Below are 18,237 nucleotides of genomic sequence, written 5' to 3'. Positions count from 1 at the left end.
GGTCAAATCCTGCTCTCACTGTAACAATGTGTTAACCTTTTCAATGCTTGATGTTCTCATCTCTAAATTAGACTAATAACACCGATGATGCAGGGTTCATGTGATGGTTAAATATCATTCAGGTACAGTGTTTGGTAGAGTGACAGGCACATGGCAGGTACTTTATCAGTGGTAGTTATTATTGTTCTTTATTCTAACCATCAAACTACAATCAAATAGCAACTCTGTTTTAATTTACTTCTTCTTTTGTGAATTTTCACGTTACTGTAAGGGAGATTTAGTCACAAGTAAATCTTTTTTTTTTTTTTTGAAAATGGAATTGTACATTTTATGGTAATTCATGATTCATAATATTTTGTTTATCCAACAAATATTCGTCAAATATTTGCTATCCAGAGTCTAATGGTAGGCACCAAGGACATAGAAAAATAAGAACACTTTTATTTCAAATAGCTTTTATTCACATAGGACTAGAGGAAAATCTAATTCAGTAGAAAACACAAAACAAAGGGGAATCTTTTATTCTCTTCAAAGGAGAGTCATGACATTAACAACTTCAACGATAATTTGGAACACACCATTGCATTTTCAAATACAAAAAAGGAATCAGAAGAAGGTGGACATTCCATGAGCATGTTCAACAATGATATTGTTATTAGGTATTAATCCTTTATTAGATTATTATTTTTCACATCTGGGAAAATACCACTGGCAGCACAATTTTAAGAAAAGTTTGGCAACATGTATTTTTCTCAGCAGCTCTGGATGACAGATCTTGGTGATGCTAGCCAAAAAAAATTAAGGGCAAAACCACTGGTGCACAGAGGACAACAAACTGATCTTATTACAGAAACAGATATCAGACCACAATAGAAAAGACATTTTTATTTTACACTAAGCCAAAAATTCTAGATTATTGGCATACACATCAACAAGCCTGGTCTAGAGTGTTTAATCACAAAAGTAATAAATATTGGTTTCCTGCCTGCCCTGCCTACCTTATTTAAAAATATCAGGACATTTGCTTTCAAATGACACAGACTGCTAAGGCTGTAACCTACAAAATGGTCACTCATTTTTAACGGCTTGTTTGTTATACCTAGAAACCACTGAAAGGGCAATTTCCTATATCATAGTTATTGTGGAGGTAGACACTGACGTTGCTTCCCCAGAAAGAATTTGAGACTATGAAAGTGTAGGAAGAACAAATGGGGAGTTTTATCCAAAATCAACCCTTACATACCCAAGGAAGTGCCATTCCACTTCAGATTTTGCAATTCTTAATTCTTTGTTTTTTAAAAATGACTCCATTTCTGTTGAATTTTAAGTTAATAAAACCAATAGCCCAATATTGCTGCAAGATCTCTATGAATTGTCATAAAATGCCAGCTCCAAGAAGGGGATTCAAGACATGGCCACAATGTCCCAGGAAACATTGAACTCTCCCTATTATATTTGACATTGCAACATTTGCTTCTATTGTGCCTAAGGCCTAAACAAAAAAATAAAAGGATTCCAATTTTTTTTTTTAAAGTCTGGAAATCTCTTCCTTTCAAAACATATTGATTTACAGTTTCTCCTTTGCCAGTTTTCCTTCAGGTGAGAGTTCATGCTTGTGGGTTTGACTCAAAGACATCTTCCAAAGGACAAGGTAATATATGTATAATTTTCTCTACACAGTAACTAGCACAACATGATTAGGGAGTAGCAAGAATGATGGCAAACTATGTTTGAAACAAAAAGAATAATTCTGCTTAGTAAAACAAACTGCCAAGTCCAAAATTGTAGACCAAAATACAATAACTAAATCTATCTTTTAAGAATATTCGAAAAAGTCAAGTGGCTCTTGAAAAGAGATGAAAAACGAAAGACAGAGTGTCTATCAAAGTGTTTATATAAAATGGCATGAAAGACAGTAGGCCTAGTGGTATCTCAGAAAATAAGTTGTCAAGGTCATTTCTACTAAGGAAACATAATGTAGAGATTTCAGAAACTTTTGATTGCTTAGATATGGGCAATTTGGTATAGACTGTTAGGCAGAAAAAGTAGAGAAGAGTTGAAAGAACATTATTTGTTAGAAATATTATAAGTTTACACCAGATTCACCATGTATTTGCTAAATGTTTCAGTTTGAGAATTAAGATGGTTTGAGAAATTGCAACAACCTCATTACCTTATCATTGGATCAAGTCCAAACAGCCCCAGATCAGAAGTCTTAGGTTTAATTGTCTGACCTAGTTATTTCCAGCATAGTAATAACTGACTCAATTGTATTTAATGTATTTTACAAAAGCATTATACGAAGCTAGGAATATCATAGATAAAATGGACTGCAGTTGATTTGGAGAAATTAAGTTATGTAGTATGAGTATAGCATGTGTGAATATACCTTGTTCACTTACAAATATCATCCTCCGGCCACTTGACAATCATGCTCTGCTTCATAAAGCATTTAATGGAGTAAAAGCAAGCAAGGAGGCAAGGGCTATGATTTTTGATGCAAATATGCCCAGAAAAAGAAGCCACACATAGGAACTTACATATTTAATGGTAGTGTTGATGAAGGTGACAAGATACATTATAATATTTCATTCCAAAGGCAGCACATTGTACAAAATACTGCTGGAGACTGTACTATAATAGTGGCCTTTGGGAACACAAGAAATTTGATGATGATCACGACCATGTTGATCAGTTTTGAAGACAACTAAATGCCTTCACTTCTTAGCATAGGCCATCTGGTTTTCATTTCTTTGAAAGTGAAAAACGCCATCTTTATGAAAATAGTTGAACAGGTGTGTGGTTTTCTACTTCTATCTTGTTTACCCCTTATTTTCTCAGCAGGACAAGTGAATTCATTCCTGAAGCAGGAAAAGAATGTTAAGATACATGCCACTAGAAATGACAATGTCAGACACTGACAGAGTCATTTCAAGTTCAGAGTGAATCACTTTTAAGACGGTAAAGTTTGGCTTGTTTCTTTTGGGGCTATAAGACTTTTAATATTTCTTTCATTGAGATAAGTTGAGAATAAACATTCAACAGAGAAATACTAAGAAATATTCAAATTAATTATTCTAAACATAAATGCTGGCGTTAAGACAATAAGTTTGGCCAGGCGCAGTGGCTCACGCCTGTAATTTCAGCACTTTGGGAGCCTGAGGCGGGTGGATCACCTGAGGTCGGGAGTTTGAGACCAACCTGACCAACATGGAGAAACCCCGTCTCTACTAAAAATACAAAAATTAGCCAGGTATGGTGCGCATGCCTGTAATCCCAGCTACTCGGGAGGCTGAGGCAGGAGAATTGCTTGAACCCGGGAGGCGGAGGTGGCAGTGAGCCGAGATTGCACCATTACACTGCAGCCTGGGCACCAAGAGCAAAACTCTGTCTCAAAAGTTTTAAAATGCTGGTTGAAGAGGAATTTTTTCCCAGGAGACTTTCCAAATGATCATTCTATTTTACTTCCATATGGAGTCTGTAAAGAAACCCAGTAAATCCACAAGGCTTTATAAATGACCTTTGGAAATAAAGCAGGACTGAACTATTAAGAGAGACCAGTCCTGTAATTTCTGAAGCCTTTGTGGGAGGAGATGCCCTGCTTTCAAGGCCATCATGTTGTCAGTGAGAGGTTAGTGAGAGTGTCGTGTAGAGCTGGAGTAAAAACTGAAGGCAAGATTTCCATCCCCAGGATTGATAACGGAAATGTGATTTGTAGTCATTTTTTCACAAATATCTCTATTTTCTCCAAAGCTGACTTCCAGCCCCACTATTGATATTATGAACTTGTTAAAATATTTAAAGATAGTTCATCTCAAAATGTTCTTTCCATTTATGAAGCAATGGTAACATAGCCTCTGGTTTTGAGTCCATTTTGGTTACTGTTTAATAAAATGAACTGTGTTTAATAGTTTAATATCCAGCCCCAAATTATACAATTGGGAAAAATTAATATTTAAGACTTCTTTTTATACCTATGTTTGACAGTTTATTAAACTCCTAGTATTATTTACTAGATTTATGAAAAATCATTTTTATTCACCTATATGAGATATCATGAGACTGTGAGAGAGCCTATGTGATTTTCTTCAAAGTAAGGATCACAAAGAGATGCAAAATTGATAATACTCTTCTAGCCTCTCATTCAGAACAATTGTGAGCAATAAAATTTAAACCTGTAAGTGAAGAAAAACTATATCAAGTGAAACTACCCTTTCAAAAAGTGCTGGTCTATTTCAAAAGAAGTGTTGATATTTTCTGAAAGCCTCTATTCTGTCCCTCAGGGCTATGCTCCATCTTGTAACGGTATAATCAAAAAGCACTGGCATTCTGTTCTTACAGCTACATTCAGCTGTGAATAATCCTCTCCATAGTTCATTTGCTTCTCCAGGTATCTGAAAGATTCTAAGTGCAACCTATTGGGTATGGTGTCACATGGGAGAATGTGTGATTAACTCATTAATGTGGCAAGTTTTAAATCTAAATAACCATGGAGATGTCCTAGTGATTTGGCTATATCAGATTAATGGCTTGGCATAAACATGTGGCTAAACTGTTGTAGGAAACTTCAGTAAATTAGTATATTTGCATTACACTGTTTTATTTTCCTATTCAACATCTAAAAAATATCTGGGAGGACTAAAAAGTAATGACAGAACTTTATAATTATGAAGTTGATTTTAAAACTAAACGATTATTTTTCTAATTAAAACATGAGTTTCCTTTTTAAAATGGGGGAGAGCCTTTTGTTAAGCCTTTGGCTCTCCTATTTTTTTAAGTAAATATCCTCAAGCAATCACTGCAAAATAACATAAGCTAGCAAATATGATTGGTATGAATTTCTCTGAAAATATCATGAAAATAAAATTTATAAAAAATTGATTACTACTATGAATCTAGATTGAATTTGCCCGTATGCAATGAAAGCAATTTTTACCTAATACTAAGTTACATTCCATTTCAGATTTCCTATTTCAAAGGGTGTCTCAAATTTCTAAGATGTTAAACCAAGTATTGAGCCATTTTTGTATATGTAATAAAAGTCTTTAAAATTAAAATGGTAATCCTAAAAAAACCAAATGCATGAAAAATATGGTCTGACTGTATAACAAAGGGAGTTATATAATTCTACTTGAGTGAAATCTTTCATCTTTGATTTACAGGTTAGAGTCCTCTCTAACTAAAACCACATTGTTCCATATCTTTCATATCATGGCCTTCCCTAAAACCTTGTTTTAATTAAGGTTTCTTTCAGATTTCTGAATAAAAGCATGACAATCTTCACTTATGGCTTTAATATATCCTTTGAGTTAGAAAAATATATAAAAAGAAACATCAACTTTTTCAAAAGCATTGTCAGATATTAAATACTGTGAGATATTCTACCTCAATATCTTTAGGTGTTTGAGTTATATGTTGAAATAGAATTTTAGGAGGTAGGAGGATAACCTACTTATATTTAGTAGGTTACTTTTAATCTCAGAAATAAATGTCCTTTATTTTTAACCTTTGACACTAAGGCAACTTGTTTAAAGGCTGTTTTTTGTTTTTGTTTTTGTTTTTCACATGAAGGCACAACTTCTAGGTTAAGTCAATTCAAGGTGACTACAAATAAGCAGTGCCTTTGTTAACACATTTCAAACACATAGAAAATTGAGCAATGTTGCTTAAGTGATATTCGTGTGAACAGCTTCACAGTTAATAAAATGCAATCAGACAAAACAACTGTGTTAACCTGGAAAATAAACAAAATAATCTAAATAGTCAAGGCCCTCAAGTAATAGGGGAGATTATGGGTAATCTTCAGTTTTTCTAAAGGTAGGAACGAATGATGAAAGGTAAGAAGAAAGAAATTGACAGACGGCAGAAAAATAAAGGTGAGTGAATAAGTCCTTGATAGATTTGCAACAAATTAAGACCACCTTTGAAAGGTTACGTGCTTTTCAAAGACACTGAAAATGCTTGGTGGAACATTTGCTCAGACCTACTGTCATAAGAACAAGGGATGTATGCGGGGCTGGGAGGTGGGGCGACTTCATTCTCCAACACAGTTGCAAAATTGCAAATCGCCTGTGTGTGAGAACACAAAGATATTATGGACATTAAAAAAAAAGTGATATAAAATATTGCACCATTACAAACAGTGTGTGAGGTTCCTTTGGCATTTGGACTTTGAGATACAGTGTGGTTTATTCCACTGAAAAAAGCCTCATGCTAGTGCCTCCATCTTGAACTTTTACTAGGAAGAGTTGAACTGTGTGTTAAAGTTTAGAGAAAAAAAAAAAAAAAACCCTAACAAAACAAAACAAAAACAAACAAGAAACATTACATTCTGGGTGGAATTACTATCCGTTCATAGTAAAAGCAAATCCTGTAAACAAGTTAAGACTGTTTGGAAAAAAAAAAAATTACCCAAAAAAAGCTGATCAGAATGTCAGGAATGAATACCCCTCAGGTTTTGCCCAAAATTTCACTGGCTGTCATAGCTTCTGAAATTAACAATATCTAGTGCTGTACTGAATGTTTCTAGTTCAAACTTGGTGTCTAGGAGTGGGTCATCCAGCATATTAAAAGCATGCTGGAAGCAGTTTCTTCCAATCGTGGTTTACTGTAACTCTAGAATCACAGCGGTTACGTTTAAGGAATCTTTAATGCCCTTTCAAGTCCATCCAAAGAACAAGTGAAGCTGCTGTTCAGAATTTTGTGCCCAGTGTTTATGTTCCATTGAATCTGTGCCACCCAGGCAGCAGACAAGACATGTCTGAGGGTGCTGGGGTGGGGGGATACACAATGATGTCACACACAGGAAATATCAGAGGGGGACTTGGCACTTCACAAGACTGGCTCCTCTTCCATAGGCTCACCAGCAGTTCTGTAAAAATAAACAGGCAATCAGAATACGGCATAAGAGTACACAATGACATTGTAGATTTTCATGCATAATCAAAGCTGATTTTTCAGCTCTCTCTAATGTTTATTTGTGTTATTCAGTTATCCATAAATAGAATTTCTTTCCTAGGAAGTATAAACAAATGTCAAGGGGAAAAACATTTTCGATCCAAGCAATCATTGGAAATGTTCCTGTTTATATTAAAACATGTCAGAATATTTTATAAATCTAGATTCCAAAATGTATATGTTTTGTGTCTAATACAGTTCAATAATTTATTGAAAAATTAACTATGATATTTTATTTTAGGAGCAATTGCTGTGATTTCCTATGGAACCAGTTTGCTAATGAGAGCAAAGGACCCAGCTAGCTTCTGGAGGAGACTCACTAGGGCTCTGGTTTTTGCTTCTGTTCTTTCATAACTGGATTGGCTGCCTGCCGGAGGCATTTCAAATCAAATTCTGAATTTGATTAACAAATCGTTGCTACAGACCCAATATTTTTACAAGAAATGCACTATGGTAGTGAGTAAATAGTTTTTATTCGGCATCATCTGCGGGGTGTTCTGCGCAAGCAAAACCAAAACTAATTGCTTGAAAATTTATACTTGAGATTTAACCTTAATTTAGTAACACTTTGAGGGTGTTTTAAGGCAAACTTTTAGAATGACTTTTAATTTAGTCAATAGAATAAATTGTAGCAGGAATCCAAATACATGAGGTAGTTGGATTGTCGTGGGAAGATTATTGGGATATGAGATGCCGGGTGAATTGAGTTTGCGTCTGAGCTCTGTGATTTGTTAATTTTGCAACTGCTGATTTAAATACACTTTTGTGAAGCTGTGGTTTCAGGTGTAAACCATGAAAAAAAAAAATGGCGTTCCTTACAGAATTAGCAAAGGTTAAAAAATAAAGGAGGTAAAATTGACCTGTAAATAATAAACACTTTGAGACATTACTTAATAATTTAGATTTGTCCCTTTGTTGTCTAACATGCATAAAATCGTGTTGCCACACAAATGCACAGTTATGCCTTTGCTACCAGAAGGAAACAATATTTGGATGATGCTTCTCTCTAGGTAGCGGAATAATAGGCGGTGGTTTTCATTTTCTTCTTCACAATGTTTACCTACTTGCCAGGATTCTATAATGAGTTACTTTCACATTAGGAAAAAATGCTATGTTTAAACCATAGCTGTTTATGCAAACAAATGAAATATTTGGCCATGTTATCTTACAGATTTATAAGAAAAAAAGCCAAGATTTCAATGCATCTCTAAATAAAAGTGTTGACAAATAAAGTAGTAACTTAGCATTTTTATAACAAATCCAAAACATTAAAAGAAAGATTTTATCCATAGGATGGCAATCAAAAATTTTTAAAGCATCCTTTTAAAAATAATGATAATCATTAAGTCTTCATTATTTATTGTTACCAAAAAAGAAAATTCTAAAAGGGTCTGTGTGGAATATTTAAAAAGTTGCTTCTTAAGAAGTTACAGCCTGTCCTAGAGTGTCTGGGATAAGGAGGTTATGAGAGAGTGTTTAGAGGTGGTACATAAGATAAATGAGTCATACTTCAGAAAAGTATTTTCTATCAAAAATGATCAGCATTCGAAGGACAAAGCTTTTAAATTAAGGAAAACATTTAAGTTTTGAAACTAATTCATACATAAATATATAGCCTTATTTACATCTGAGAATATGTGAATAATACAATTATAGAACTCAAACTGGATATTCTAATGGAGACCGATTTTTCCAATTTCTAACCCAAGCTGCAGCAGGATAAGCTTTTTCCCCAAATCCAGGATTCAGTGTGGCTGGAATTCCAGAGACAGTCAAGTGTGGGAAATGTCTCAGAGGTCACAGATGTAAGGAATACACATGTCCCTGTGGTGGAGGATCTGTGAATTCTCCACATGTCCAACCTAGGCTTAAAGGATGTGAGTAGGCTGTCTACACTGCAACCCACTCACTGCCAAAAATTAAGCCTCTTTGGTTGAAACAGGGCAACTTGCAGATACAATAGTAAGCTTTCCATCAGATGCTTCTCTGCCTTTTCCTCTCTTTGAAATCATTTTATATTGACCTCATTTTTTGGAATTAACCACTTATAGCTGCCCATCTTCTATTGAACCATCTACACATATACATAACTAACCAATTCTCTCTCTTTCATTTTATTTATTTATTTATATTTGAGACAGGGCCTCATTCTGTTGCCCAGGCTGGAGTGCAGTGGCACAATCGCAGCTAACTGCAGCCTCAATCTTCCGGGCTCAAGCCATTCTCCTGCCTCAGTATCCTGAATAGCTGAGACTACAGGCATGTGCCACCATGCCTGGCTAATTAAAAAAAAAAAATTATAGATGGGGTCTTGCTATGTTGCCCAGGCTGGTTTTGAACTCCTGGCTTCAAGAGATCCTCCTGCTTTAGCCTTCCAAAATTCCGGGATTACAGGGGTAAGCCTCAATTCTCCCCCATGTCTTGCAGCATAGAAGTGTTAGTAGCATAGCAAGTTGGAAAATATCCTGGATTTCAAGGTAGATATTCTGGGTTCAAGTCCCAGATGTTTTACTTTAGAAATTTGACTTTGAGTGAGTCAATGTCTCTAGATTGTCAATTTTATATTTAAAATAGAAATAATAATCCCTTACCTGCACTCAGGGTTATGAGAATTGAATGAGTTAAAGTAAGAAAACGTGATTTATACATTGTGAAGTGTGAAACAATTGTAAAATAACTGGATTATTTATATCTGCCATTGGGACAATTTATAGTATCTCCCTTCTCATATCCCTGGCTCTCAGTAGAGGTGGCATTATCTTCCTATAATCCCTGTCCCTAGGTCACTATTTTATATGTCTGCATTTTTTAAAAAGATGATTTCTTTGTGGAACATTTAGAAAGGCACCTGGTGAGTGATGACCCTTTAATGCCTGTGTTTGGAGGAATGAGAAGCAGTGCTCTGAAAATCTGGAGGCCTCCCACTTCAGTTAGCCCTAGATACGTGCCAAGTTCACCTTGATTGACAAAGACACCAACTGGGGGAAGGAAAGACATGCAGGGAGGTGAAGACAGTAAGTTCAGCGATAACTATAAAATCAACCTAGCAAAGATAAATTTTAGTATAATGGTTTAACTAATTGAAAGATGTAAGCTTCCCTCCAGTAAGACAACGTCACAGTGAACATTGATAGTTTTCTATCAATGAAAATCAAAGATTTCGTATCCTAAAGAAGGATCAATTCAGTCCAACAGTCATAAGATAATTTACAAAAGTAAAAAACAAAAAGGAAGTAATTTCACTTGAGATAAGATGTAGTGTTAAATTAAACTCTTGTATTCTCTCTTAAATCTTATTTCTTGTGGTTTTAAAAATAGCATTTGTTAATTTATGTTAATGCGGTTATTTAATAAGACATTTTCACATTTTGCTGATTTAATTTAATTCTTATTTCTTACTTCTACTCCTCTTCCTCCTGAAAGGCAAGCAATACAATGCCTGTGACATTATTTTGTTTACAGGTGTTCTTTACAGCTGTGTATTATTGTTTTGGGGGTATATATTTTTACTTTATGTAAATTTTATCTTTATACACTTGTGCATAGTTTTCTCACTCAGTACTGTATTTATTAGATCTGTCATGCACTTAATGTTTATCCAGTTTGAAGCTGGTAACTTCTACGTGGCATCCCCATATGGTGCATCCACCACATTTTAACTATTCATTCTTCCAATAATGGACACTGGGCTTGACTCCAACTCTCTATTCACCATAAATAAAGCTGTAGTGAACTTCCTAGTACACGTACTCTAAAGACTTCCGCTGAGAATGTCTTTGGTATACAATCCCAAGAGCAAAATTAGCAGGTCACATATTGTATGCATATAAAATGGTACTAAATTAGTATACAGCATGGCTACCATAGTTTATCTTCCCAAAGCAGTGAGGCTCTAAATCCCCACATCTCCACCCATGCTAGCAATACTTAGTTTACTAATATTTTTCATTGATTCTAGAAAAAGTTAGTGAGTGTGTACTGTGTGCCCTGGTTCTCTTCTAGGCACTAGGAACATAGCAATGAACGAAATAGACAAACATCCCTGCTCACATAGAACTCACATTCTACATTGACCTTATATTCTAATTGAATGTTTACCATCTAATGTATGTAAAACAATACCTTGTTGTTATTCAAATTTGCATTTATTTGATAACTAATCAGTTTGGACAAAGATTTGACTTTCAGTAAGTCACAAAAGCCAAAGTAAAAGAGAGAGAATCAAATGACTTTCATAGTATGTGTCATAAGTAACTCTGTTTATCTCACTGATGACTTTTTTTTTTTTTGAGACGGAGTCTCGCACTGTCACCCAGGCTGGAGTGCAGTGGCCGGATCTCGGCTCACTGCAAGCTCTGCCTCCCAGGTTCAGGCCATTCTCCTGCCCCAGCCTCCCGAGTAGCTGGGACTACAGGCGCCCGCCACCGCGCCCGGCTAATTTTTTATATTTTTAGTAGAGACGGGGTTTCACCGTGTTAGCCAGGATGGCGTCTACCTCCTGACCTCCTGATCTGCTCGCCTCGGCCTCCCAAAGTGCTGGGATTACAGGCGTGAGCCACCGTGCCTGGCCTGATGACTTATCTTTCCAGCATTCACAAACTAATGTTATACATAACTAATTCATATATTCGTTCGCGTTGTATGAATTATATTTTATGTTCTTTCATTTCCCCATTCACTTTTATTTTTGATCTTTCCTCTCCAATGTTACACCATTTTGTATATATACTACACATCCCATAGATAGTTTTTGAAATGTTTATATACATATGTTGGGATGATTTCAATGCTCTTTAGAAGTATAATAATTTCAATCAAAAGCGAAATAAGAATTTTCAACAAAAGAATAAATATCCAGAACTATTCTCAGTACAAACTTCCTATGTAACAATTCCACACCTAAATGTGTGATTGGAAATATATTCCCTCATATCACAAGGCTGTGCAGAAATAAAAGCCAAACAAAAGCAAACATATTTATACACACACACACACACTCACACTTTCCATAACAATACAACTGGCAGCAAGTTTTTGCGGGGAATTAACATAGATTTTCTATTAGTACCATTACTCAACCCTAGTTTGCCTTATTACTTCCTTTTCTCCATGTTCGCCTCTTAATTCTACAATATATAGTCACCTTCAACCAACTTCTTCCTTTTTTCTCTCTCAGCTAATGGCATTATCATCCAGACTATTAATTTGAACTTCTTTCTCTCCCCTTTCATTGATATTTCATGAATTGCCAACTACTCACTATTTCTCAGCAATTTATCTACACTAGGTTTTCTTCCTCTCCATTTCCTCTACCATGATTAATTGGCTTCTTTACCACAATTACCATAAGGATTTCTTGGCTGTCCCTTCAGTAGTATGCTGGCCCCTCCTCCATGACACTCTCTGTTCAATGTATAGACCTAAGTTGTCGCTCTCTCTCTGTGAAAGCTTAATACTGAAAACAGGATATAACTCAAATTCCAATGGTAATATTTTCATTCCCTTCCATTAAATTTTGCGCCACGATCCCTTCCTACTCAGCTAGCTTATTCAACTCTGTGGCACCCCAACTGCCCTGAGAGCCCTTTCCCAAAGTTTGTACTCATATACTCTCTGAAGTTTTGCTCATCTGTTACTAACGAAATGGATCCTGAGTATCTAATTTGTGTCAGGTAATATACTGCTATTAAAAAAATAATGGTAAGCCAAAGGGACACAGATTCTATTCATAAGGAGCTGACAGGAGAAAACATAAAATAATCAAATAAGCACACAAATGTATCCAATTTTCAATTATGTCACATGGAATAATGCAGAAGTGTAAGGGAGACATGAGAATGTGTGGAGGACCTGATCTAATTTGGGGGTTAGTGGTCAGTGAACATTTTTCAAGAAGAAGAAGTAATATTTGATTGGAAATCTACAGGATATGATGAAAAGAATGGGAAAGCCAATAAAGGGTTGGTGGAAGAAGGTAGAGGACAGGATAAACATTCCAAACACAAGAGAAGGGATGTGCCAAGGAAGCCCTGATGTGGACATGAGAATGGCTTTTTGGAGGAAAACTGAAGCCACAATGAAAATCATTCCACACCCACAATAAAAGGCTAAAATTATACAGACTGATTTTATCAAGTGTAGGTGAGGCTATGATGAAATTGGAACTGTCATTCATTGCTAGTGGGAATGAAAAATGGTACAGCCACTTTGGAAAACAGTTTGGAAGTTTCTTTTGCAGTAAAACATATGACTTCCCTGCAACCCAGAAATTCTACTTTTAGCTATCTTAGCTATCTATCCAAAAAAACTGTGTGCTGTGACCACAAAAAGAAAACTTGTATGAAAATGTCATAGAGATTTCGATTCCTCAAGATAAAATTTCCATATGATCCAGAAATATCACTTCTGGGTATATATCATCCAAAAAAACTCAAAATAGGATCTTAAAGAGTTATTTGCACATCCATGTTCACAGCAGCATTCATTCACAATAGCCAAGAGGTGGAAGCAATCCAAGAGTCCATCAATGGATGAGTGGATAAAGAAAATGTGGCATATACATGCAATGGAATATTATTCAGCCTTAAAAAAGAAGGAAATGTTTTCATATGCTACCACATGGAGAAACCTTAAAGACATTACACTAAGTGAAGTAAGTCAGTAGAAAAAGACAAAAATTGCATGGTTCCAATTATATGAAGTATCTAAAGTAGTCAAACTCTGAAACAGAAAGCAGAACGATGGTTGATAGGGCCTGAAAGGCTGAGGGGGGAAGAGAAGGGAGTTGGTCAATGGTTACAAGGTTTCCATTTTGCAAGTTCCAGAAACATGTTGCACAACAATACACATATAAACACTGCTGTACCGAACACTTAACATGGTTAAGATGGTAAGTTTTACATGTGTTTTTAAACCACAATAATAACTAATTGATCAGCTTTATTCATAATAACCCTCAAAGTGTAAGCAAGCCAAACATCCATCCAACAGGTATATGGATAAACAAATTAGGGTATATTAATACACTGGAGTAATGTACAATAATAAAAATGGATGAACTTCTGATTGTAAATGGCGTGAATAGATCTCAAAAACATGCTTAATGAGGTGAAATAAGTCGGATTAAAAAATACAGTACACATGCATGATTCCATTTAAATGAAATTCAAGAGCAGGCAAACATAATTGACGGTGTTAAAAGTAAAACGGTAGTTACCTCTGGAGGGAGTGGCACCGACTGGAAGTGGCAGAAGCAAACTTTTGGAGGTAATAAAAATGTTCTTGAACTTGTTCTGGGTGGTGTTTATATGAGTGTGGCATTGGTAAAAATCTTAGAATGTGTGGATATTATTATATGTAAGATATACTTCCATTAAAAATTAATTAAGGTCGTTGTTGGAAACCACATCAGAAAAGAAAGAGGAAGAATGTTAGAAATAAGGCAGGAATTATAGATATGGGTCTACTCATACAGACCTTATGGTGCCTATTGAAGATGATGATCTTTATGTTAATGGAAATGGAAAAGTATTGAAGGGTCTCAAGCAGAGGCATGACCAGATATGCTTTCCAGTTGTTTTGTTTTGTTTTTCATTGAGGTGTATAAAATGGATTAGAAAGAAGGTAAAACTGGATATGAAAACCAGTAAGGAAAGTACTGTAAAAGTTTGCATGAGAGATGAAGATACTTTGGACTGAGTGTCAGCAGTAAAAATTAAAAATATATATATTGTGCTCAAGTTATTGTCTTGTAAAGTAAGGGCTTCTTAAATTGTCTTGTCAAAGTAAAGACATCTCGAATGCCTTTTGCCCTCTTTACTATGTGAAATGTACATGTTCTTCCACCCTGATTCACTTCTCCCTGGTTCTGTGATGTGCTCCCTAGTCCTTGACCTATAAGGTGTTTTGTCTTGTTTTGCTTTGTTTTTTCATTTTGCAGGACCCTATTTCAATCTTATCAAAGACTTGTCATTTATTATAGTTGATTGTTCATGTTTGTTTCTGTGGTAGGAAGAGTAATAATAGTCCCCAAAGGTGTCCATGTCCTAATCCTTGGAACGTGTGAATATGTTACCTTACATGGCAAAAGTGATTTTGCAGTTGTGATTAAAGTCAAGGGTGACAAGGTGGAGAAATTAAACCTAAATTATCCTGATGTGTCTAATCTAATCATATGAGCCCTTAATAGCAGAAACCCTTTCTCACCTGAAGTCAGAGAGAGATGTGATGACTGAAGAAAGGTCGGATAGATGTGAAGTTGCTGGCTTTAAAGATGGAGGAAGGGGTCATGAGCCAAGGAATTAAGGCAACCTCCAGAAGATGGAAAAGGCAAGGAAACCAATTTCCCCCCACAGCCTCCAGAAATGAAGGCAGCCTTGCTTTTAGCTCAGTGAGACCAGGGTTAGACTTCCGACCCACAGAAAGTTTGTATTGTTTTAAGCCATTAAATGTGCAGTATTCTACTGCTGCTGTAAAAAAGTATGTGAACGTTTTGAGGAGTACAAGGCAGCTTTGTGGTCCTGGCACCTAACACTTTATCTGGCACCTAGAAATAATCAGAAAGTGTTGAAAGAGTGAATAAACTTGATATTTTCACATGTTCTTCTTCGTCATTCTGCTGGTTGGAGGATAGTCCTGATTGATTTAACCTATGAACAGCTAAAGGTATAGATGCCCAAGTATAGGCTCTATATTCTTATATTATAGATTACTGAATCATGGCCAATATATTAAAAGAAGAAACAGGCCAGGCATGGTGGCTTATGCCTGTAATCCCAGCACTTTGGGAGGCAGAAGCGGGCGGATCATGAGGTCAGGAGATTTAGAACATCCTGGCTAACTTGGTGAAACTCCGTCTCTACTAAAAATACAAAAAATTAGCTGGGCATGGTGGCACGTGCCTGTAGTCCCAGTAACTCAGGAGGCTGAGGCAAGAGAATCGCTTGAACCTGGGAGGTGGAGATTGTAGTGAGCCGAGATCATGCCACTGCACTCTAGCCTGGGTGACAGAGTGAGACTCCATCAAAAAAAAAAAAAAAAAAAAAAGAAAGAAAGAAAGAAGAAGAAGAAGAAGAAAACTGTAACAAATTGAGGAAGAATAAAAATGATAGAAAAATATTGAAAGTCAACCTTTATCAAGTATTTACTACATTCCAGGTATTGTTTTAAGTTCTTGTGATGTGTTGTTTCATTTGATTCTCACAACTCTATGAAATTTTTCTCTCATTTTAAAGATGAGGAAAATTAAACCCAGAGAGATTAAGTAACTTGCCCTTGAGCAAACAACTGTGAAGTGTGGAGACTCTAGAGGCAAGCTCTATTCTTCCTCTGTAGTGGTAAGAGGACAGGACTGAAGGAGTGAAGACAAAGATGAGATGGGAAGCTAAACTATGCATCTTAGTTTATATATATTTCTATTCAATTTTGTTTCTTTTTTTCAAAGTAAACACTGTTTTACAAATAATACAGAACTGAACCCGAAAATACATAATTGGGCATTGGAGGATTACAACATCCCTAATGTTCTAAGTCAGACTTCACACGCACCTCAAGACCACATGTTAGACATGTTGGGAAAATAGAGATAAAATGATGGCTCTGGGAAGAGGAGGAAAGATATGTGAAGAGGGGGCAGATTGTTCCTTTTATAGGAGCTTCCAAATCTCACCTCAATTTTTGGCTAAGGCTTTGTTGACACTGGATGAAAATTAAAAACAAAATTTACATTGAAATGTTTGCCTGCTAATATAGTTTGGATAAATGTTCCTGCCCAAATCTCATGTTGAAATATAATCCCCAGTGTTGGAGGTGGGACCTCATGAGAGGTGTTTGAATCATGGAGGCAGATCCCTCATGAATGGCTTGCACCATGTCCATGGTGATAAGTCAGCTCTTGCTCTGAGCTCACATGGGATCTTGCTGTTTAAAAGTGTGTGGCATTTTCCCCTCCACTCTCTCTCTTGTTGGCTTCTGCTTTTGCCATGTGACATACCCACTCCCCAATCACCTTCCTCCATGATTTTAAGCTTCCTGAGGCCTCTTGAGAAGCCAAGCAGATGCCAGGAACTTGCTTCCTGAAAGGCCTGTGGAACTGAGAGCTAATTAAACCTCTTTCCTTTAGAAATTACCCATTCTCAGCTATTTATATAATAGCAATGCAAGAATCGCCTAACACACATACTTAGTTATCTAAATTGTCTGAATAAGTTCTTAGTTACCTAAACAAGTGCTCAACATAATGGTATCATAGAATAATATAAGAGGGTTGAATAATTTGTGCAACATTTAGCTTCTAGAAGCCTTTGGAGACACCATCCTATTGGATGGGCTATTTGAGGAAAATCATGTCTCTAAGTACATTAGATATGAATGTATATTTAATAATGGTCTATATTTCTATATAAATCTTAAGATTCAGGAAAATGGGGTTTGTGATGTCCTTGGAACTACTGATAAGCCATTCAAAGCTCAGGTAGATGATACTTGGATTTAGCTGATTATTACACTTTTATATTCATAAACTAGATAGTTACTCAAAAACCAAAGTGGTCAGACTTCAAATAATATGTTTTCTCATGTTTCTGTAGTATTGATGACTTGAAACCATCATGTTCAGAAAGGTTGCCAAAAGTTGAAAGTTAAATGATTAAAGAGACAACTATACTGGATTTTGTTAAAAAAAAAAAAAGTAACACGATTTACAGGTCAAAATGACAACTGCAAATCTAACTTTCAAGTTAATTTGGTTTTTGTGTTAGTTAAAAAAAAAATCACAAAGTCACGAAGTCATGCATTGTAGAGTGCAAATGTGCTCCTAAAAACCTAATCGTTGATCATCCTGAAGTCTTGATTGCCTTTCCAAATCTTTTCTTGATCTTCAGCAGAGCCTGAACTGGTATCCAAGAGTAAACCTGAGTACTGCACTGACCTTTCCAAAGTAGAAGCATTTTGAAACAGATATTCAACAAATGCAAACTATAATTGTTCAAAGGTACACATTCCTAGCAAACAAGAATAAAACGTCTTGCTTCTAAGTAGTACGCTATATGTGACCAGGCCTATATATTTAATTTTCTTTGACTATATAACTTGGATCCCTTCAGGATTTTTTGTATTTTGTTTGTTTTTTTTTTGCTGACCCATCAATCTTATTTTTGATCAAGTCTTTTGCCCCTGGACAAATATGTGTTATAATTGAAAATTAACTATCCCCAAATGAATTCCCACATATCAGCCTTTTCCTAGTAACTTATGCTTCAAGGCCCATCAATGTAGTTATAG

The 18,237-nt window shown here is 35.8% G+C and overlaps 1 protein-coding gene across 24 annotated transcripts in view; it reads right to left on the bottom strand.

Moving 5' to 3' along the window:
* Nucleotides 1-438: 438 nt before the first annotated feature.
* HDAC9 (histone deacetylase 9) overlaps nt 439-18,237 on the bottom strand; it is a 927,498-nt gene continuing 909,699 nt past the window's right edge. For all 24 annotated transcript variants that reach the window (XM_050783085.1, XM_050783067.1, XM_050783066.1 and 21 more), the window contains one exon: nt 439-6,871. In XM_050783085.1, the coding sequence (XP_050639042.1) occupies nt 6,832-6,871 (40 nt within the window). In that variant the 3' untranslated portion in view covers nt 439-6,831. The remainder of the gene's footprint in view (nt 6,872-18,237) is intronic.

This window comes from Macaca thibetana, chromosome 3 (assembly GCF_024542745.1).
Source record: "Macaca thibetana thibetana isolate TM-01 chromosome 3, ASM2454274v1, whole genome shotgun sequence".
NCBI classification, from domain to species: domain Eukaryota; kingdom Metazoa; phylum Chordata; class Mammalia; order Primates; family Cercopithecidae; genus Macaca; species Macaca thibetana.
Note: the sequence above shows the minus strand (reverse complement) of the source record. Positions and strands in the feature narration are given on the sequence as shown.